The sequence below is a fragment of the Nannospalax galili genome, unplaced genomic scaffold, assembly GCF_000622305.1.
Source record: "Nannospalax galili isolate Female #2095 unplaced genomic scaffold, S.galili_v1.0 scaffold777, whole genome shotgun sequence".
NCBI classification, from domain to species: Eukaryota; Metazoa; Chordata; class Mammalia; order Rodentia; family Spalacidae; genus Nannospalax; species Nannospalax galili.
Window position 1 is genome coordinate 4,862,158 of NW_008341810.1, and position 23,716 is coordinate 4,885,873.

The 23,716-nt window shown below is 42.9% G+C and overlaps 1 protein-coding gene across 3 annotated transcripts in view; it reads left to right on the plus strand.

Annotated features, from left to right (window-relative positions):
• The first annotated feature begins 23,248 nt into the window (after positions 1-23,248).
• Positions 23,249-23,716, plus strand: part of Rbpj (recombination signal binding protein for immunoglobulin kappa J region) — an 86,638-nt gene continuing 86,170 nt past the window's right edge. For 2 of the 3 annotated variants that reach the window (XM_029565542.1, XM_008837340.3), the window contains exon 1: positions 23,375-23,596. Coding sequence is in view for 2 of the 3 variants with exons in the window: in XM_008837340.3 (XP_008835562.1) it covers positions 23,577-23,596 (20 nt within the window). In the remaining variant the exon portion in view is untranslated. The other variant, XM_008837344.3, reaches the window with a different exon arrangement.

Here is a 23,716-nt window from a genome sequence, read left to right on the forward strand (position 1 = left end):
TTTTTGAGACAGGGTCTCCCTGTAGCCCCAGCTGTCCTGGAAGTCACTATGTAAACGAGGCTGGCCTTGAACTCACAGAGATCCACCTGCCTCTCTGCCTCCTAAGTGCTGGGATTAAAGGCGTGTGCCACCATGCCCGGCTGGTTAAAATATTTATAAAATATTTATCTTACGTGTATGTGTGTGCATGTATATATACAACACGCGTGCAGGAGCCTGTGACAGTCAGAATAGTGCATAGGATCCCCAGTGGCAGTTGTGAGCCACTATGTGGGTGCTAGGAACCTAACCCAGATACTCTGCAAGGGCAGCTCATGGTCTTAACCACTGGACCATCTCTCCAGCCCCATGGTTGTCATTTTAAAAGCAGAGTTGTCCACTGATGTGATAGTGTATGGGACCAGAACACTAGAGATGGGAGTGGGAGGGCAATATCGACAGCAATGGAATATGGGAAGGAATGTGCGGAGAATCCAAAGGCACACTTTTCCTGATCACATCCTGATGACATCCATCTCTCAGAATTGCTCCTGTGGGAATTTTCCTGTGGGAAACGTGCGCGTGCAGCTGCATCTGTGCATGGGCACACAGACACACACACACAGTCTTGCTGCATTATGAATAAAGTTCAAGGTTGAGCAGCAGGTCTTCGACAGCTTGGTGTAAACTGGTCCAATTGTCACGTGCCTCCAGGGTATTTGAAAAGGAAGAGGGCTTTCATAGGGATCCCCTCCCTCCACCATTTAAGCTCCTCTGCTGGGTCCACACCCAGCAGATGTGTAGTGTTGCCCCTGGGGTAGAATTAAGAGGAATGGCATGATCTAAAGCTACAGTAACTCACTTCACTCCTGCAATGCTTAGTAGACATTGGTAATTGAGAAAGCAGATTCTTCCCACTTAGATTTGTTATCAGACTACCTGAATTAATGAGTCCAGGGAGTCTAGAAAGATGAATGGAGAAAGAGCTGTCCCTCCACCTCCACTGAAGGTCTTTCCTTCAGATGGACGTGTTGAAAGTCAAATTTACTGTTCAAGTCCTTGAATTGGCAGTTTCAAACTCCCCCTTTAGAACAGAAAAAGTGACTAATACTTAACGGTGAGCCCTCACTACCATTACAGGAACACAGGCAGGCACGTCCTACCCACCCGCTGCTGTCAGTGCTCTATTTTTCCTTTCTGCAGCATTAGGTAGCTGGGGAGATGAAGGTGGGGGGACTTCAGTCTCAGACTCCACTGTTGAATACTGCTGCTGAGCCTGGAGCTGTGGGCGGTCCCCTTACATTAGGGCCTTGTTAATCAGGCTCAATAGTTAGCTAAGAAGGGCAATCCTTACTCACTCATTTGCTATTGTTTTATAAAAGTTTTAAGGAGGCTGTCCTGTCTGAACAACTAAATATTTTCATCTAATGAATACCAAATGGTTTTATTTTATTAATGTTTTTATCCTACTTCTTTTCTAAGTAGACTATTTTCTTTATGCCTGATATAAACTTCATATTTGCAGTTGGCTACCTACCACACCCTCTCTGATGATCAAGGTCAACAATAATAATTTTTAAAACCCTTAATTCAGAGGTTGTAACTCATTCCGCCTTCTGTTAACAAGAAACATCCATTTAACCAAGCTCCGGCTTTCCAGGTCAGGTTATTATTCAGGCAGAGCCTCAGCGCGATCGCGTTCTTGGCTTACTCCGCAGACCAAATGTAAGATGTGTTCTGTGGGCAACCGTCTGCTTATTTTCTTTCCTAGACAAGTGGTTAACCCATGTTGGATATCCTGTGTTTATGGAATTCCAGAAAGGCTATGTCATAGAAATCGCTGGTGTACGCGTGCGAGAGTGTGTACAATTTATGGAGAGAAAGTAAACGGAAACAGCTTGAGGAGAAATCCACCCGAGCGGACCGGGACGTCCACAGAGGATGCCGGCCTTCATTTCAGTGGGCTGTGCGCATCTCTGTGCCCACTGTCCGCTTTCTTCACAAGTAGCAGGAAGTATCTAATGCATTGCAAGTGATGAAAGGCTGAGGAGCCCAGGCATAAAATCAGGAAAGCCAGACCCACCATCGTTTTGTCTATCATTTGTAAAGTTAAAAAAAAAAAATCTTGAAGTTGTAATTAAATATAAAAAAAAAAAAACCTCAATTTATATTTAAAAGTTCATTTTTCCATAAAATCTCTGAGGGTTCCCAAATTAGCATCAGCTCATAAAATAAACAAAGCGTGAGGGAAAGGCCTGGACTGAGTCCCATAAGGTCTTTTTTTAAGTTTTAATTTTTGCCTTCAATTTTTCTTCTAAAAAGTGCTGCCCCACTGCCTGCCTTAAACTTTCCTTTGTGTGAGGATGGAGATGGGTTTTGTCTGTTATTTTTAAAAAATTACAATTCATATGCTCACTAAAGAAAATGTTTGGCTTTCCATAAAACAGTTTAAGGTTTTAACTCACCTGAACCAACAACTGAACACTCGGGCCATTTTGAAAGCATTCCCTAATCTTAAAAATAGCATATGCCTCTCATATTGTTTCAAATACTGACCCTTAAAGGAAAAGCAAAACAAAACAAAACTACCTTTCCTCATGTTTTCTATTCACTTTTTGTTCTTGTAATCTAAGTAGGGTCTCTTTGAAAAAAAAATGCAAAATTAAGTTTAATTCACAATTGAGTCCTATATCCTGTGGTCTTAGAATTTTAAATTTTCATTCAAAACACACATTATAAACAAACTCTCCCAAATGACCATCCAGAGTGGAATGTGGCAAAATTCCAGAAACTATTGTAATATTTGGAACCAGCATTAGCACAAACAGCTAGTGTGTGTTTTCATGAGGGGATTAGGGCTTGCTGTTCTACAAACCCAACAGGGGATTTGGAGGAGATGGGCAGAGCTGAACTCCATGTTCACTGAGTGTCTCCTGAAGAGCTATTAAAAGGATCTTCTTTGTTTATCTGAAGCAGTGCTGGGGATGAAACCCAGGGCCTTACACATGCTAGGAAAACAAATTTTTTTTCTTTTTTTTTTTTTTTTTGGTGTTTTTGAGACAGGGTCTCCATAGTCTCAGCTGGCCTGGAACCCACTATGTAGATCAGGCTGGCCTTGAACTCACAGAGATCCACCTGCCTCTGCCTCCCAAGTGCTGGGACTAAAGGCGTGCACCACGATGCCCGGCCTAAAAGGACCTTCTTAACAATGAATACTTTTTCATTACAAACATTTGAGGAAACTTTCTGGCTTATAACTTCCTATAAACTCAAGCAAACAGCAGAACTGACAAGCCTGATCTCTAGCATTGTTTTGCTGTTACGAACAGTGGATACTGATTTGGAGTGCAAGGGTGTTGGAGGAAGGACTGCAGACAATGCCAAAACTTATTATCAAGTCAGGAAGATCCAAACTGTAGAAGCAAGAAGATCAGTGGAGTCATAGAGTTACCACTAAGTAATATTAGTGGAATTCCAGAAAGGCTGGAAGAAGCACTGAAGATGAATTTCATTTGAATGAAGACAACTAGCCATGTTACAGACATCTGACTTCAAAGAGCAAAGGTGGTCCAGGAAAGCTGTAATGGAACTTGCAAATCTGTATGCTGTCCTAAGGAAGCACTGTTTCTTTCCTACACCAGAAAAGAGCTTCTGAAGAAGAGAGTGGTACTAAAATACTTTATACCACAAATTTTTTTTTTTTTTTTTAATTAAGGCCTGCACAAGAGGGAAAGGCAACTAAGAAGCGGAAATCATTTCAAAATGAGTCTTATCTCCTCAGTAAAGTGTGATGTGGGTGTGGATTTCTCAGTTTAGCCCTCAGTTAAATTGTAATAGCCTAATAATTTGCCAGTTCTTCAAAATTTGTTTAGAAAAACCTTATCTAGAGGAGTCACCTAAATTTCGTGTTGTTTTTAATATCATCAGCTCACAGACTAGATCCGCAGACACAGATGGTATCTGCCTCTCTGTAGTGAATTGAATGTGAGTCGACTTTACCACCTCCATAGCGTTTCAGTTTCAATTTTAATACACGATTCTGAGAACTTTTGGTGAACTAATATAGCTTCGTGGGCTGTTTGGATTTTAATCATCATGAAAATGCATCATATCATTGGGAGGAACAAAAAAAAAGAGGTCCAGCTAGAAACCCGACGGCGTTCCTAAAACTCCAGCAGGAAACAGCCAGCAGCTCTCAGAAAAGAGCCATGGCTGCTTTAAACCGATTTGGTACCCACTACCATCACCATCATGAAGAGGAGAGATCATTATCTCTGAATATTAGCACTAATGATATGTGACCTGCCAAGCGAAATGAAGTGGGGACTTTGTACAATTGCATTTTTAGCCAAACTTCCTTCACATACTCAGCTCCCTGTGCCCTATTTCTTAATTCATTTTTATGTAAATTCTTTAATGAACAAACAGCATTCGGGGAGTCATGGAAATGGCGCAAATTGTATGACAACTGGCAGATGTAAAAGAGTTTTTGGCTTAGGTAGAAGATGGTTTCATACTTAGTGTCTCTTCATCTCTGTCATTTTTTGTCTCTCTGTCTCTGTGTATCTCTCTGTGTCTCTCTAACTCTGTCTCTTTCTCTAGCTTTCTCTGCCTCTCTGCTTCTCTGTATGTCTCTCTTTGTCTTTCTCTGTCTTTCTGCATACCTGTGTCTCTCTGTATATCTTTCTGTGTCTCTGTCTTTATATGTATCTTTCTCCATCTCTACCTCTGTATCTCTGCATATCTGTGTCTCTCTATATATCTCTGTGTATCTCTCTATGTCTATATGTCTCTCTCTCTGTATATCCTTCCTATCCTCTGCTCAGCAGTCTTAGGGCTTGAACTCAGGGTCTCCCACCATAGGGAGCAGCTCTGCACTGAACTGTTTCATATCTCCAGCCCTGCTTTTGCTGGCTTCTGGCCTGGGGACAATCATTTCAAGTCTGGGAATCTTATTTCTTTCATCTTTCGAATGAGGTTAAAAGCATCCCACGTGTGTGCAGGGCATGTGTGTGCATGAGGGGTCTGTATTGTAACCAGCTAATGGCTGGTGTGAAGGACTCGTATTTCCATGTTCTTTGCTCTTCTTTTCCCACATAGCTTTAACCAAAGAACAATGGAAATATCCAAATCTGTTTCTGAAAGGCCCTAGTATCTACATGGTGCTAGAGTTTAACAGGTAAGCTGGAATTAAGGGCTAACATTCTCTGCTTATATATTTGAAAACTTTCCTTTAAGAAATGCAGACACACACACCTTTAATCCCAGCACTGGGAGGCAGAGGCAGGCAGATCTCTGAGTTTGAGGCCAGCCTGGTCTACATAATGAGACCTTGCCTGGAAAAAAAAAAAGCAATTCAGACTTTGTCCATCTTAATCAAGCTGAATTCACTATTTAGTGAAAGAAATTTCTATTGAGGCCAGCTGACATGTGCCATGTCAGTTTCCTTCCCTCCTAGCATTTATCACTTCTGTTTAATTTACTTTCTTAATTTAATTTACTTATTTTTATCATCATTTAAGACCCCTTACATATGGGACCCTTTGATTTTTCTGTCTCCACATGTGAATTCTTGAATGCAAGTCCCTCAAGGGAAGTGACTCCAGCCTCTGGTTCAGCTCTGTCTCACCAGTGCCTGGCATAGTGTCTGGCTAATAGCAGATTTTTGGCAAATATTATTTTTTGTGTCAATCAATGACAGGGAAATTCTATAAGATGAAAGGGAGCTAAGACAAATGAAGTCCCTGGGTTCTTGATGCAGTGAGGAATTGGTAGGAGGCAGAACTGCCCCATGATAAATGCAGAAGGTTGCCCTACAGACTCAGTTCATCTGGCCTGTGATCCTAGGCTGAGATCTTCACTACCAACCTTTAAAGAAACCCTGAAGCATTCCAGTGGGAAGGGATGGATGATGATGATGATGATGATGATGATGATGATGATGATCTAGTGACCATCTTGTGCCAGGCATTTTGCAATGCACATTGTGTGTGTTACTTGTGATTCATTGACAGTATATGTGTGGAATTTCTAAGCCACATTACAGTTGTACCTGGATAATCAGCCTGGCTCTTAGTTTTAAGATAGGGCCCAAATTCCTGAGAATCATTTGCTCCTTCTGATGTCTCTGGAACAGAGCTCCCAAGCCAGCTGCACCTGTATTTTGATTCAAACCATTTCCCCAGTATCAATAGGGGAACTACAAACTTGGATCCACCCTTATCCAAGAATCTAGCCTAAAGTATCTCCTACACCTCATGTCAATTATTCTAACTGTTTTCAGTGAGGACACCTGGATACCAAAAGCTCCCAGCACTTTGATATGCTAATTTAAGCACACCCACATTCATTTACTATCTTGGGTGCAGGGACTATAGTCAGGCTCAGTGAGCTTTTTTGCATTTTAAATGTAGGTTTTGGGTGCCAGGTCAAGTAAAAGTCATTAGTCCAGAAGTCATTAATTCCTACACTGAGTATCACACCTTTCCTTTTGCTAGTGATCTCAGAATTTAAGGAATGTAAGCAAGGATTGCCAACTGGCACCAGCTAAGGCCTGGCCAGCCCACTGCACTGAGTCTTCTGTTGAGCTAAATCGAAGAACATTGTATGTTTTTCAGATGCCTTTTTTCCCCTTCAGATTCTTTGATTGTTGTAAGCGAAGGTTGTTTATTTTGTGCAGGGGCAGGGGTGATGTTGGGAAGAATTGATAATTATAATTTTGATTGCTTGAAGCCAAAATTGCTTATAGAATATTCCTGATAATAGGATTTTCTTTTCAGAGGGTCTACCCTGAGGCAGAACATAGCCAGAGGGAGTCTGACTTCTCTGTGCATAAAGTATTGCCAAAGGACAAGATTAAAATTTAAATTCAGTTGCTGGGGGATGTAGTTCAGAGGTAGAGAACTTGACCAGCATATGTAAGTCCTAGGTTCAATTCCTACTTATGAAATAAATGAATGAATAAACAAATAATTTCAGACAAACAGTGAATAATTTTAGTATAGTATATCCCAAATAACACATGGGACAAATTTATACTATCAATGAAAAAAAAATCAATTAAAATGGAGTAACATTGGTTCTGGATACTTAAAGAATTAAGAGGCAACTGATAATCTGATCCCAGGCTTTGCTGCAACTGAACCTTTGGATCGGGCTACAGACAAGTCCTCCCTGAATGCCAGCAGACCAACAGACCCCTTCTCCAACTACTCAACGTCTAAGATCATGTCCAATCTCTTCCTTAGAAGGCAGCTCAGCACCAAACTGAGCTTTCTCACCAGCCAGTGAGGTAGCCACTCAACCCCCTCAGGACTGACAGCTACCATTTCGTAAATTCTGCTACCATTTCGTAAAGCTTCCAGCACATTTTCAAGCAGGCTTGAATCTGTGTTCTCCTAGATTACAATCCCAATTTAGCTCAAATCTTTGAAACTGTCTTTGTTCTCAGTTAGGCTGATCTTATTCTAGACCCAAAACATTAAATTTGTACATGTTTATATGAAATTCAAATGTGTATCTTTCATTTGCTAAATCTCACAAATATAAAAAATTCCCTTCTGTAAATTTAAATTTTTGCTCTACGTGCACATATTACCCATTTAAAAAAATAAGAGGGGGACTGGAGAGATGGCTCAGCAGTTAAGAGCACTAGCTACTCCTGCAGAGGACCTGGGTTCAAATCTCAGCTCCCACATGGTAGCTAATGATTGTCTGTAACTCTGGTTCCACAGGATCTGATGTCCTCTTCTGACTTCCATGGACATTGTATGACACTGGGGCACTTACATACATGCAGGCAATATACTCATACATATAAAATAAAAATAATAAAATATTAAAAAATACGAGGGATTAAAAAAATAAATTTGTTTCAGACAATTTCAGTAATTTGTCACATTTTTAGGAGTAATTTGAGCTAAGGACTAGAATTCAATATGGAACATGCTGAAGTTAATGTAAAACCCAAGGATAATTTTAAAATATAAGTATAAAAGGACTAAATTTGCAAAGATGACTTTTAAAGGTGTGTACATTGGTAGAAGGGTATGGCTAACAATCAAAAGTTGGAAGGCACACTTCCTGGAACATTGTAGGAGTCACCTCAAAGTTCTCTTTGGGCCTGGGACAGCACTAATTCTGGAGATGGAGAAAAATTCTTTAAATTCCAGAATATATTAAGTTCCAGGTAGAACCTTAAATTCATTGGCCTTTAGAGCTGGAAATGTTTGAAATGTTTATTCCATTTTTTCTCATTCCTTCCTCCCATTTAAAAAATAAAAGAGTTCTATTTCCTGGAGTTCTATTTCCCTGGAGTGGCCTAGAAAATGGTCTTCAAGGTAACATTAGCAGCCTTACTGTGTGATTGTCCTACATTTCCACTAGGCCTTTGAACTATTATAAAATGTGGCAAAGAGAGAGAGGTCCACCAGCAGGCCTCCTGTCTTACAGAGTGTTGGAGAAAAGCAAGGGTACACAGCATTCACGTTGGAGCTATCCGGAACCCTTAGGCTGCTTAGGAAAGTTACTTAATTTTTATGGGCCATGGCTTCCTTCCTTAATTTCTCTGAGTCATAACTTCCTTAAAAAAAGGGAGTATAAATCTTAGGGATGAAGAAGGAGCCACAAAAAGATCATGTCCATTAAAGTTGGTGCTTAATAAAACCTATTACTTTTTCCTTTTAAAATAAGATCATCTGGGAGATGACTCATGGGAAGTAAAGTGCTTCCCAGGCAAGCATGAGGTTTTGAGTTCTGTCCCCAGTACCCAGGTTAAAAAACCAGACACAGTGGTATGCACCTGTAACTCCAGGACTGGGAAGGTAGAGACAGGAGAATTCCTGGTGCTCACTGGTCAGTCAGTCTAGAAAAACCAGTGAGCTCCAGGTTCAATCAGAGAGTTTGTCTCAAAAAACTTAAGGTGGGGGTGATTAAGATCAATCTCTGCCTCTACAAGGTCAATCTCTGCCTTTACAAGCATGTGAACACACAGGCAGGCACACACACACACACACACACACACACACACACACACACATGCACACACGAATAAATAAGATACTTCTGAAATGATAAGGAATCTTGTATTTGTAAGAATTTGTCTCAATTACAGTGAGAAACTAGGGGATAAATCAACCAATCAAGTGATGACTATTCCCAGATTTTCTATGGAGTTCATTTTATTATTTAGTTGTTCTTATTTGGACATTATCATCAGCACATGACTTACTAAGGTAAAGTTCATGATCACATGTATTTTAAGCACTTAACTGAATGAAATTTAATTAGTTCTCTCTCTTCCCTTCCTCACCTTTTCATTCTCTCCTTCCCCTTTTTCTGTCTTCTTAACAGCTTTATTGAAATATACTTCACAAGCTATATAATTTTAAAAAATATTTTATTATTTTTATTTTATGTGTATGAGTGTATTCACTGCTTGCATGTACGTGAGTGCATTTGTGTCAGTAGCCACCATGTGGGTGCTGGGAATCAAACCTAGGTCCTCTGCAAGAGCAGTCAGTGCTCTTGACCACTGAGCCATCTCTCCAACCCCCACAGTTACATAATTTAACCATTTAAAGTATATGTTGGGGCTAGAGAGATAAGTCAATGGTTAGGGCACTGGCTGTTCTTCCAGAGGACTGGGTTCAGTTCCCAGCACCCACACAACAGCTAACAACCATCCATAACTTCAGCTCCAGGGAATCTGACTCCCTCTTCTGGCCTCCATGGGCATTATACAACATGGGTAAACTTACATACATGCAGGCAAAACACTCATGCACATAAAATAAAGATAAACAAATCTAAAAATTAAAATAAATGAAGTGTGTGTTCAGGGATGAGCTGTAGCTCAGTTGACACAGTGCTCACCTAGCATATATGAAGTTGGGTTCAATCTCCAGCACTTCGTAAATTAAGTCCTATGACATATGCCTGTAATCTCAGCCCTCCAGAGACAGAAGTAGGAGAATCGGGTGTTCAAGTCATCTTCTGCCACATAGTGAATTCCAGGCCAGCTTGAGATATATGAAACCCTACTTCACAAAACAAGACAACAAAAATAAAATAAAAATACACATTCAGTGATTGACAAGTATGTTCACACAGGTGTGCAACTGTTACCACAGTCCATTTTCATTCCCCCATGGAAGCTCTGTACTATTTGGCAGTTACCATTGATCTCTGCACCTCTCAGCTCTAGACAACTACAGTCTCCTCACTCTGGCTCAGTTTGCTGTCTCTACAAGATTTGTCTTTTCTGGACATTGGAATCATACTATACAGTATCTTTCTGTGATTTGCTTCCAACATGTCACATATTTTTAGAGGCTTGTAAATGTTTATCAGTAATTCACTTCTTTCTAAAAAATTATTTTTATTATTTTAATTTTATGTGTATGCATGTATTGCCTGCATGTAGGTAAGCGTACCCATGTTGTGCAATGCTCACAGAGGACAGAAGATCCCCTGGAACTAGAGTTACAGACAGTTGTTAGCTGCCATGTGGTTGCTGGGATTCAAACCTAGGCCTTCTGCAAGAACAGTCAGTGTTCGTAACCACTGAGCCACCTTCCCAGCCCCTAATTCACTTCTTTTTATAACCTAAAAATATTTCATTTTATAGACATACCACATTTGTTTATGCATTCATCAGTTGATATACATTTACACTGTTTCTTATTTTTAGATATTAATAATGCCACCATGAACATTCATGCTTTTGTATGGACATATGTTGCATGTTTTCAGTTCTCCTTGGTTACATACCTGAGAGTGAACTCCATGAGTCGTATAGAAAGTTGTCTTAGTCTTTTGAGGAACTGTCAGTGTTTTTCAAAATGGCTGCATCACTCTACATCCGCATGAACTGGGAATGGGGGTTTCAGTCCATGTCAGTCTATGATCTGTCTGACTACATTTGACTTTTATATATTGCTCTTGTTTCCAGCAACTTTGATTATATTAGTTGTAAGCCTTTTTAAAGTGATGTCCTTAGACTTTTCTATATACAAGATTTTTTTCTGTAATTAGAGGTAGTTTTATTTCTTTATTTTCATTCTGATGTGCTTTATCTTATTTCTTGCCCCATTGCTCCAATTAGAACATTTGGTATGACATTGAATAAAAATGGCAAGAGTGCCAACTCCACCCTTCTTCCTGATGTCATAGGGAAAGCATCAGTCTTATACCTACAAATATGATGTTGGCTATAGGTTTCTCATAGAGGCCTATTTTGGGGGTTAGGACGAACCATTCTGTACATATTTTGTTGGATGTTTGCTAGCATTTGGTTGAGAACTTTTATGTCCATATTTAAAAGAGTTATTGTTCTAGGGTTTTCTTTTCTCACAACGTTTTTGTGAAAATGTTTTCTTTAAATAATAGGTATGGCTTTAATCCCAGCATTTGGGAGGCATGAGGCAGGCAGATGTCTGTGAGTTCGAGGCTAGCCTGGCCTACATAGTGAGTTTCAGGTCAGCTGGGGCTACAGAGAGACCCTGTCTTTAAAAGATATAAAGAAAAAAAAAATAGGCATGGGACTGGAGAGTTGCCTCAGTGGTTAAGAACACTGACTGTTCTTGCAGAAGACCTGGGTTTGAATTGCAGCACCCACATGGTAGCTAACAACTATAACTCCAATTCCAGGGTATCCAACAGCCTCTTCTGTCCTCTGAGGGCATGACATGGGTGCACTTACATACATGCAGACGATACACACATACACATAAAATTTAAAAAAATAAATAAATAAAGATAACAGGCACGGTTAAAAATAAATGCAAATAGGTGTTAGGCCTTCCCTTTGCTTTGGCTGCCAACCATCAGTCACTCACTATTACTAGTCCATAGATTTAAAAAATTAAATGGAATAGCTACCTCCTGTCTCCCTTATCACTTATAGCTCTGTACATAATTTTATTTTTGGTCTTTTTGAGACAGGGTCTCCCTGTAACCCCAGATGTCCTGGAACTCACTGTGTAGACCAGGCTGGCCTTGAACTCACCAAACTCTACCTGCCTCTGTCTCTTGAGTGTTGGGATTAAGGGCATGTGCCACCACACCAGGCCTTTGTACATAATTATAATCTGGGGCCAATGATATGGCTCAGTGGTTAAAGGTGCTTGCTATATAAGCCTGACAACCTGAGTTCTATCCCTGGATTCCACATAAAAAAAATGGATGTGGTAATATGCACCTGTAAACACAGCACTCCCACAGTGCAATGGGAGATGGAGAAAAAAAAAGTTGGAAGCTCATGGGCCAGCTAGCCTGGTGTACACAGTACAGGAGAAACAGCAAGAGAGAACCTGCCTCAAAAACAAGGTGGAAGGAGAGAGCCAACTCCTGAAAAACTGCCCACTGATCTCCACACTCTTATTGTCAGACATACACACATACACACACACACACACACACACACACACACACTCACATACACACACATAATAAACAACTTGTAATCTGGTACTCTAAATTCTTGATACAAAATATTCCCTATCAGTTTATAATAAAAAATAATTTAAATATCTATGGCCCCTAAATAAATAACTCCTTGAATCACACATTCTTCATCTGGTTGCATAACTTGCACAAATCATATTCTCTGAGAGCGATCTGTTACCTACTCTCAGCACTGTCCCAAGGAGTGACTAAGATGACAGATGTTCCTGAGAGAACCTGGAACAATGGAGATGCAATGATGTCCACTGTCTGTTCACAAACTATGTATCACAACATGTTTATTTATTGCAGTGCTGGAGATTGAGCTCAGAGCCTCATATACTCTAGGCAAGTGCTCTGCCACCAAGCCACATGACCAGCCCCAGCATCCTTTTGAATCAAAAGCAGATGCATGTAAGACTGGCACACATCCTTTTGAAAACCCTCTGTTCTATAAAACTGAATACTTCTGCATGTAATCTGCTTTTCAGAAGTTATCTTTCAGTTCTTACGTCCTTCTTTTTTGCCTACATTCTGTGATTCATTGCTTATTTCAGAAACTTGGAAAGTACCATGCAAATACAGATATAGCTTTGCTAGTTAAAAATAAAATACTTAGTATTTGCTGGTGAAGGAAAATCTGATGCTCTCTGTAGGTATAACTGCTTGATGAAAATCAGATTTACATTTCATAAGAAAATTTCTGGAGAAATTTAGAGTGAATTGAAAACTAGGAGCCAAATGCTTTTCCCAGATGATAATTTATAACTCTAAGCAAAATAATTCTGAGGGTAGAATTTAGGCCATGTGTTTGGAAAACTGGAAAAAAAAATAAGGTAAGAATAAATTCCCAAATCTTTCCAAAGTACTTAGAAGAGAGGCAATTTGTAGTTATGATCTTGTGAAATGTTTTATTTTTCTACTGGTGGACTATTCCTAACACTTTAATATAACTTATTTTACCTTTACAGGATGCTAATCATGATAAAATTTAGTTAAATAACCACTTAATCAGCAAAAATGACACATAGGACCGTAACAGTTATACTTAACACAGTCTTTCAGGGTCAATTCTCATCATTAGACTTAGTGAAGCTTTTCAAATATACTTACTGTGTATCAGTAAGTCTGTATTCAGTATATATTAATGTTTTAATTAGAAATTACCAGAGGCTTTTTCTTGCAATGATTTTAAAAGAGCTCCTTTTTAAAATTCCTATGTTGACACCATAACAACTTAAAATTTAATATTAATATTTAAAATTGGCATAATGACAACAGCAGCTATTAAGAGAGAAAGAGCACAGCTCTGGTTGTGATGTTCAGGGGTTGATGGGTTAGTGAGCCACCTTTGACCAGGAGACAATTCATAGGAATTGCTTGCTGTCTTATTATGTGTCATGGCTTGAACAGTCAGGTTCCAAGGTTAATCTTAGTCCTTGATCTATTTTGGGCAAGGGTGCTAGCCACAAAAGTCTGCCTGTAGGTTGATGCTAATCACTATACCATCTACGATACAGGGCAACATAAATGTACAAAGTATAGCCTTTCTGACAGACTTTCAAAAAGTCAGAGAAACCATCATTGCTTAGTAACAGAGTCAAGAGAAGAAAATGTAGGGCTTGATTTCTCTTCTAATGATTTGCTATATAAACCAGTCAACTTAAAAAAAACCTCTCTCTGTCTCTGTCTCTGTCTCTGTCTCTCTCTGTTTTAGGAATCATCCTCCACTGCTCTCCCACATATTCCTTGAGGTAGGATCTCTCCAGTCAAACCCAGAGTGCACAGATACGGCTAGTCTTGATAGACAGATAGCTCTGAGGATCCTGTCTCCAAGCCTTCCAAAGCTGGAATTGCAGACAAGCCACTAGGCCCACCAGCATTTACCTGGGTTTCTGGAGACCCAAACTCTGATCCTCATGCTTGTCTGCCAAGCACTTAACTGCTGAGCCATCTCCCCAGCCCTACAGTCAACTATTTATAAATAAATGTGCTAATCAAAAATTAAATGCCAACACTTTACCTAAAGACAATCCTTCCCATTTAATTTTCACAATTATCTAATTTGATCTATGCCACAAAGTCTTAATGCAGGTGATCTTCATCCATCTAATGGCTAAGAAAACTGAAGGTGGATATGGAAAGAATTTCCCAAGAGCATGAGGCTTCCTGTGTATCTGGTTAGTTCATGTAAGAATTCAATTAAATGTCACAGTGACCCTAGGTAGGAAACCTATGTTGCCCGTTCATAGTGGGGCAGCTGGTTAGTGGGGAAGGCCTTGGGACCCAGTGGTGGATCTAGGTCAGTGCTCCTTCATCCATACTTCCACAACTTTTCAAACTGTGGTCATTTAACATTAACAAACCCCCAAATCAGTACAAATATATGATCCATGACAAAGAAGGAAAATCCAGGAAGTTAGAATTTAAATATATATGCCTCTATGAACAGATAACAAGAATTTTGTGATTCCCATGGTATCATTTCTTCTTCAGTATCAACTGCCTTTATGTTTTTTATTATAAAAATGAAATATATCAATCACATGTGGCAATATTTTCTTCCCATTACATTCACTATGAAAACTTCTGACAGATTATTAAATTTGTACACATGCTTTGCACCAAATGTACATTTGATTCTGTTTATGTTCCTCATCACTAGAGCAAATGGTCTGTTTTCTTGCTTTGGTTTCTGGAACTGCTGCACATGTTAGCAAGCTCAGCAAAACTTAACCCAGGCCTACAAAAAAGTGAGATTGCAGGGCTAAAGAATCTTGTAAAAACTCAAACATAACTGTAAAGCATGGGTGGGTATTGATTTTCATTTCTCAAGCTCACCAGAAGTCTACTCTGTGACTCATTTTCTTTTCCTTTTTTAAAATTTTGGTCTTTTTGAGACAGGGTCTCCCTGGAGCCCCAGAAGTCCTGGAACTCGCTATGTAGACTAGCTGGCCTTGAACTCACAGAGATCTGCCTGCCTCTGCCTCCTGAGTGCTGGGATTAAAGGCGTGCGCCACCATTCTTGGCCCTTTATTTACTACTTTTATTTTACATGTATGAATGTAATGCCTGCATGAATGTAAGTGCACCCATGTCATGCGTTGACACTGGGGTCAGAAGAGAACGTTGGATTCCCTGGAACTGGAGTTATGAATGGTTGTTGGCTGCCATGTGGGTGCTGGGATTTGAACCCAAGTCCTCTGCAAGAGCAGCCAGTGCTCTTAACCAACGACCTATCTCTCTAGTCCCTTTTTCTTTTTTTAAAATCCTAGCGTTAGAGCTCTTTTTCCTTATAGAATTTCATGGTCTGATAAAGTCCTTCACACTCTTTCAACCTCCTGTACATTTGATTAACATATACCAGAATATAACAGAGATGTTTTAAATACAATGTATAAAAATGAAGGAAAACCAGGATATGTGTGTATGTGTGTGTTTGAATGCATGTGTGAACATGCGTGCAGGTGTTTGTACATATAGAAGCCAGGGGTCCAGAATGGGTGTCTTTCTCAGTCCTGTTGTCCACTTGTTTTTTGAGACAGGGTCTCTGGCTGAACCTAGAACTTACTGATTTAGCCAGACTGACTAGCCAAGGATCCTCCTGTCTCTGCCCCCAAATGTCTCTATCTCCCAATTGCTAGTGTATGTGTGACCACACTGGGCTTTTACATAGGCTATGGGGGATTAAACTCAGGTCCTCATGCTTGATCCAAAAGCACTTTACTGAGCCATCTCCCCAGCCCCCAGGAAGTCTTCTTTAGGTATACAGTCACCACCCCATCTGAGTCACAGCAGGATGCCCCTGCTTTATAGCCTCAGAGGCATAGACTGGCCATCTACAGCAGGATTCCCAATTACTGGGGCATATGGCCTTTTGGAAATTAATAATACTGATATAGTCACTTCTGAATAGGATATGACAAACAAATTAACACCCATCTGGATAGAATCACTATTGTGTTTGTCTATTTCAAAATGGTTTTTGAAATGCTAAATGTGGTAGATTTTGTTAGGAATGAAGGTTCTGGACTTGTTGATCAATAATGAAGACACATTACAGGAACGATCTCATACAATTGTTTTGTGTACTTCATATATAACGCTTTGAATCCTTGCAACAACTCCATGAACTGGGCACTATTATCCATCTCCATTTTATAGGTAAGGGACTGAAGGCCTAGAGGTCAAATCACTTGTCTGTGTAAACCAGAACCTAGGCTAAGTGGTGCCAGAGCCCACATCCACCCTTACAAAGCTGCCTAGTAAAGTCCTCAGTGTTGGTGGCTTCTCTCATTAATGTGGGGTCTTGACGTGACTTAATTTTAGGATAAAAAGCAATGTTAGCTGGGCCTGGTGGTGCATTGCTGTCCTAGCACTCAGGCATCAAAAGCAGGAAGACTGGCAGAAGTTTGAGGCCAGACTGGTTTAATATAGTGAGATCCTATTTAAAGGGGAGGGGGCAATATTGAGTGTCACACGTGTTACTACTGAGCTGCTGTTTCACTTGTCTACTGGATGCACGGACTTCCAAACCCATCCCTTTTCCTTACTCCTGGAATGAAAAACTTAAGAGAAAGAGTATGCCTATGCTTCATAGCAAATACGTGGATCCTGACATTGCATCAGAATTTTTGATCCACCTGCCATAGTGCTCTCCGTACCTGCTCCTTGGTTCAAGTCACATTTACTCAGAGTTTTAGTGATGCACACTAATTTTGTTTTCTTTTACAATTAAAACATTTAAAAATTATCATATACACTATTGTTTCATTATGGTGTCTTCAAACAAAATTTTTGTTAATTCTTCTCTGCCCCCTGTACCCTCCCAACCTCTGTTCCCCTTTCATGTCACATGAGCCTACTGCCCTCCCCCCATCTCCTTCTCCACCACCTCCTTTTCCCCATTTTGTGGTCTGCTTTCTAGTTTCATAGTGTATATCCACTTGAATACATACTGATAAATATAACAGGAGCCACATATAGGAGACAAATGTGATTCTTGTTTTTCTGAGTTTGGGTTACCTTTGTTAATGATTTCATTTTTCTTTACTGCTGAATAAAATTCCATTGTGTACATATACCACAATTTCATTATTTACTCATCTACTGATGAACATCTAGGTTGGTTCCATTCCTTGTTATTATGAATCTGCAACACAGATGTACAACTATCTCTGGCATTAAGGACTGCAGTTGACTAGGCCTTGTTTAGGACCCTGACTAGTTGCTGGCCCATCTTGTATATATGTATTGGTCCTCTGACTGGAGATCTCCTGAATGCAAGAGGCTCTTCTGCACCTTGGAACCTGAGCTTTCTGTTTGCTGTGCTTGTGGCTCCTCCTCCTCCTGTTTTTTGAACTTCCCTTCAGTGAAGGTCAGCTCAAAAGTCCTCTCTGAAGCTTTCTTGCATTCATGAGGCAAGAGTTAGGGGCATCTTCCATTGTACTCCAAGCTGTTAACTTAGGCCTGGATCCCAGTACTGGTCTGTCTGTGCACTCTACTACCCAGGAGTTTAGAGTCAGGGCCTTTGTGTTAGCCATCCATGTAAAACACCAAAGATGATACCTGAGGTCAATGGTAGGACAAGTGGATCATGAATCAGTTCTGCCATTTTAATTCTAATGAGATGGCAGATCATGTACATAATTTCTTTTAGGAAATGATTCCACTGAAGCAAAAGAAAAAAAATTTTTTTTGACATGTTGCCTATTTATTCCATTTCTTTCCTTCCCCCCACCTCTGTTTTTCATTTTGAGTAGGTAATATATGCACATGGCATGAAATTCAAAGGACTCAAGATAGAGAACTGTAAGGAAAGTCACCTCCTCACCTGCATCAAACACTTGAGGTCCCTTAAAGGGAGATCTCATTGTTAAAAGTTTCCAGTGTATCCTTCCAGAGCCATTTTGACACACACTGGCAAATATGTATACATAGTGACTATGTATACATAGTGTTGAAACTATGTTATCCTTCTACCTAAGTGCATAAAAAGCTTCTGTTTAACAGATACATAGTATCAGATTGTTTCCAGAGCCATTTTAGATACATATAAACAAATACCTATCTTGAAAAGCAGTCTCTGATTATGAACAGATACATACTATCACATTCTGTCAAGTTACCTTGATTTAAAATCAAAACACTGGGCTGGGAAGATTGCTCATGGGGTAAAAGCACTTGCTGTGTAAGCATGAGGATCTGAGTTCAAAGTCCCAGAACCACATAAAAGCCAGACTCATACCACGAGATGGGAGGCAGAGACAAGAGAAACCCTGGATGTTCACAGGCCATCTAGCCTAGAGTATGCAATGGAAAAACAAAGAAACCCTTCTCAAAGAGACAAGAAAGGACCCATACCTCAAGTTGTCCTGACTTACATGCACATGCCCATATTCACACACACACACGAATGCTCACATATACACACAACAAAGTATTTTTTAAAAATTATTTTTATTTTATGTGTATGACTGTATTGCCTGCATGTGTAAGTGCACTCATGTTGTGCAATGCCCACAGAAATCAGAAGGTATCAGATCCTCTGGAACTGGAGTTACAAATGGTTGTGAACTGCCATGTGGGTGCTGGGAATTGAACCCAGTTCCTCTGCAAGAGCAGTCAGTGCTCTTAACCACTGAGTCATCTCTCCAGCTCCACAAAAATATTTCTTACTAACATGCAGGTGGTCACCTCTATTTTCTTTTACCATCAAAGGTACTACAATATACAGATAATTTAACACTTGTTAGTACACTTGTAGAATAAACTAGACAGGAAATTACAGAATTAACATGCAGGGCTAAATATGCCAAGACCATTTCCAGAGGCTGAATCTCTTTACTCCCACTAGCAATCCATGAAAACACTTACTTCTTTACTACCCCCTAAAAGGATTTTCTTTCCTAAGGTTCTCACGTGGAGAGCAGGGAAACTCTTTAAGCATAACCTGGTCTAACTGGTCTAACTCAAAAAGGTTCCCTCCCTCCCTCCCCTGTTCTAGCTTATTTATGCAGAAAGATCTGAGGCTGTCCCTTCTCCTCCCTAGGTAGGATGGTACTGGGCTACTCAGGCTGATCTGACACAAACACTGTTTTAAAACCAGATAGCTTAATTAGCTTTTAGGATCATCTCTACTTGGCCTGAAAGTGGGAGACTCACTACTCCTGCAAATACTCACTGAGCATCTACCCTGCATCAAGCAATGCTCCAGTGGCTGAGCCTTGGAGAATGAACAAATGAAAGTCTTTCTTTCCATTCACATTGTTTTAAAATGGGAAGAGGCAGAGTGTGAACAACACACAAGTGCCATCTATGATGCATTCAACTGAGATACCATGAGAAAAAGAGGGAAGGAAAAAGAGGTGCAGGAGTCATCCTAGTGAAGGTGGCCAGGAAAGGCCTGAGGATGTGACACTGACCTGGCAACTCCTTCCTTCTACCTGTCTGAGTGGAGAGCCCTGCAGATCACAGAAAGAGTACAGACCCGGGGTTGGTGCTTAGTGTGCCCCAGAAGCAGCAAGGATGACAACTAGCAAGAGCTGAGAGTGAAGGAAGGGGAGGAGTGGGTAGGGCCAAAGTGGTCAGGGGAATTTGGCAGCAGAACAGATTGTCTAACTTCTCAGAGTGAGATGGAAAAGCCCACTGGAGCATGTCAGAGGGTGACTAGGAATGGTTCATTGAGAAGAGATGGTGTGGAGGCAGGCATGGAAGAGACCAGTTAAGAGACTTCCTGTAAACCAGGTGGGGGAGTTGATGGGTTAGACTAAGCTGATAGCGAAGGAGGTAGAGAAGTGTTAGGGTCTGAGTCTATTTTGAAGGTGTAAGTACTGAGGTTTGAACAAGGTTTATGAGGATTCCTCAAAGCTTCATGTAGGCTTGGTTGTCAAAGTGATAATGTGAGAAGTGGTTAAACCTTTAAGTAGAGCCCAGTGGCAGGTAACTAGGTCACTGGGGGCATCATTCTCAGAGGGAATTAATGCTGGTCTTGAAATTAGTTCTTGCAAGAACAAGTTATTCTAGGGCCAGCAAGATGGCTCTGGGGATAAAGGCACTTGCTTCCATGTGGAGTTCATGTGGTGAAAGGAGAGAACCCACTGCAGCAAGTTGTCCTGTAACCTCTAAATGCGCACCATGGCCTGTGGGCATCCACATACAAAAAAGAAAAGGCAGCTTTACCTTAAATGAGTTGTTCTAAAAAAATCAAGACTGGATCCTGCTGTCTCCGGTTTCCAGTCTATGCGATCTCTTCTGTATGCACACACGTCTGCTACTGTGACACCATCTGCCAAGGCCTCATCACAGCCAAGCAGATGTGAGCATCAATCTCTTGTACCTCCAAAGCTGGGAATGAAATAAACTTCCTTTCCTTACACACTGCCCTATTAGAAAATAGACCAATACACGTACCTGTAACTAGCATCGTTTTCTGGAATAATTTCAAGGTCCTTGTCTTAATTGGGGGGATGGGGTAGCCTTTATTGAGCGAGGAAAACACTGTAAGTGGAGTTGATGAGTTGTGTCTAGACTTGTGATTAACATGGTTTTAAAGGTCTCAGATGGTTAAAAGGTCTCCTATGGCTGAAAAGCGTTGGGAGACTTGAGGGCATTTTCCTCCAGCGCTCTCTTGGTCCAGATCAGATACATAGTGACAACATACATTAAATGCTCATACATTTGTTTCCTGTGCCAGCTAATCAAAGCCAACAGCAAACCGACATACCCGTAGAAACCTTGAACAGGCAAAGCTTGATTTGATCGCCTGTCTACCAGCAGATCTGAGTTATCGGAGGACTTACTGCGCTGCAAATCTCCAAACCGAGCTCAAGTCTACATCTGTGGATCTATGGTGGCAGCAGCACAACAGTTCCTACACAGTGCCAAGCTAGGCTGGTAAAAACCACACCGGGGCCAATCTGAAACGTGGCTGATTGAAGACCGTGATTAGACACTCACAGGGCAAATTATCTATAAAAGAAGGATGTATCTACAACACCCGTATCTGATGAAACAGTACCTAAAATGGGACACTTATTACAACAAAAGCAAGGAAAGGGGAAGGAAAACAAAACCATTTTAAGTCCTATTCGTGGGAGGGGGAAAAAAGAACAGAAACTGATACGTAGGGATTACTTTGAAAGGCCAGGAAACGATTTTGTGGAAAAAAATAAAACCCGCCCTAAATACAATGCAATCTTGCAAAAAAGCCAAGCCCAGCTTTCCCGCGTCTTGCCCCGCTGACAAGGCCAGCAGAATAGACTAAATCGAAAAGCCACTGCAGGAGTAGAATCCGAACTTGTAAAGCAAGTGAAGTGGAGGCCAGCCTGGGTGACTCAGAGGCGTGACTCAAAGCGGACACCGGGGGCCTGTCTGTCAGCTCCCCCCACAGGGGGCACATCGTCTGGCACATTTCAGTAAAGGACCAGGCTCTGGAGGGCCACAGGAAGCCTCCCCGGACGCCGTCTGGCCAGGCCTTCGCACCCGGGGAACTTCCTCCGCCAGCCCGCTGCCTCGCACGGAGCTCCGCGGCGCGTGCGTGAGCTTGACTGCTTGCCTGCCTGCCTGCCCGCCCGCCTCCGCCCGCTGCTCCCTGCCACGCGCCCACCGCCCCGCCTCGGCGATGAGCCAGTCCCTGCCCCGCTCGCCCGCTGCTGGGATGCGCGCCCAGAGCCGCAGGAGACGAACACCTGTCGGTCCCCGGCTCCGCGAGACTTTGGGGCGCACGCCCAGGCGCCTGGTGGGAGCGCGTTCTCGCGAGGTTTAGGAAATTTCCCACGGCCCGTGTTGTGTCTGAGCCGACCGTGGAAGGAGGTGTAGCGTGAGACTCGTCTGCCCGCATTGCGCACATGCGCAGTCCCTCGCGCGCGCCGCGCCAATCCTGCGGCGCCTGGGAGCGGGTTTCGGGCCGCTGAGTCCACTACTCCGGGTTTTGCGGCTCCCTTTGGGAGGCCGTGCTGGAGCTGGGAATCTCTAGGAAAGTAAAGGCTGGGGAGGGGTAGCGGGGAGGGCAGCAGGTAGGGCAGGGCGGGGCTCGGGCCTGCACCTGGGGGCGATGGGGGGCCCAGCTGGCCGCGGCCTCTGCAAGGGGGCGGCTTGAAGCCTGCTGCGAGTGGGCCAGGCCCACGGGAGGAGCGGCTCCTCTGCAGCACCCCCTGCACTCCTGGCCTCGCGCAGGCTGGTGGCTGCGATGGGTTCCTAGGCGAGGCTGAGCGGGCACCTCGCTCCCCGTCCCAGGGGCTGGCGGTGCGTGCCTAGCCGTGGTGAATGAACCATTGGGCGCTCCGGCGTGCGGGCGCGAGGTGCGCTTCGTGGGGTGCCTTGCCTTTGCCAGAGGCGAGGTGCGCTCCGTGGGGTGCCTTTGCCAGAGGCTGATCTCAGACTGACCTCACTGCATACCCCAGGAACAGCAGCTTGGGAGACAGCTCAGTTCCCAAAGGTTCCTGCTTGCAGAGCTCTGGAAAGGGCCAGGCCACGCTGCTGGCCATGTCGGTCTCACCGCTTGCGTGGGCAGTGATGGGGGAAATAAATGGAGACAGCCCCTCGCTGCTCCCTCGCCCGGACCTCAGTCTGATCTGGGCCATTCCGGCACCTGACACCGAGATTAGCATAAAGGAGGCGTCCAATGAACGTCTGAATGAATGAAAAGGGCTGGGAACCCACAGCTAGCGGGAAGCCACTCGGAGAACACCCACTCGAGGAGGTGTAGCATCTAGGCCTGTGAACGCTCGCATTTTCCCAGGACCCCTCCCCCGGCCCCTCGGCTCCGCCTCCTGACCCCACCAGTCCCAGTCCCCGTAGTAATCCCCTCCGGTTTTCCTCAGTCTCCACGTACGTCCCCGAGGGCGCGTCCCAAAACCCGGATAACCGGAGCGCTCCCCATGGACCACACGGAGGGCTCGCCCGCGGAGGAGCGGCCTGCGCATGCTCCATCGCTGGGGTAGGTTTCCTGGCTGGGCAGCGAGCAGGATCCCCCCAGTCCGCGGGCGGCGCGAGGCGGCTGGCTCCCGGCGGCAGCGGCAGCGAGGGGACAGGCAGCGCGGGGGCTGGGTGGAAGCGAGCCGCGAGGCCGAGGAAGGGGCGGGGGAGCGGAGCAGGGAAAGGCGTCGGGGGAATCTCGCGAGGGTTGGAGTTTTGGCGAGAGTTTGTGGAAGATGGCGCCTGTTGTGACAGGGTAAGTCAGAGGGGGCAGTGGGCGCTGGGAACCGGGAAAGTTGCGGGCGTCTGGCTGCCCGGGGCGGTCGGTGGGTCTGGGCTTCGCGGCGCGCCGGGGTCCGGGAGGCGGTCGGGGCGG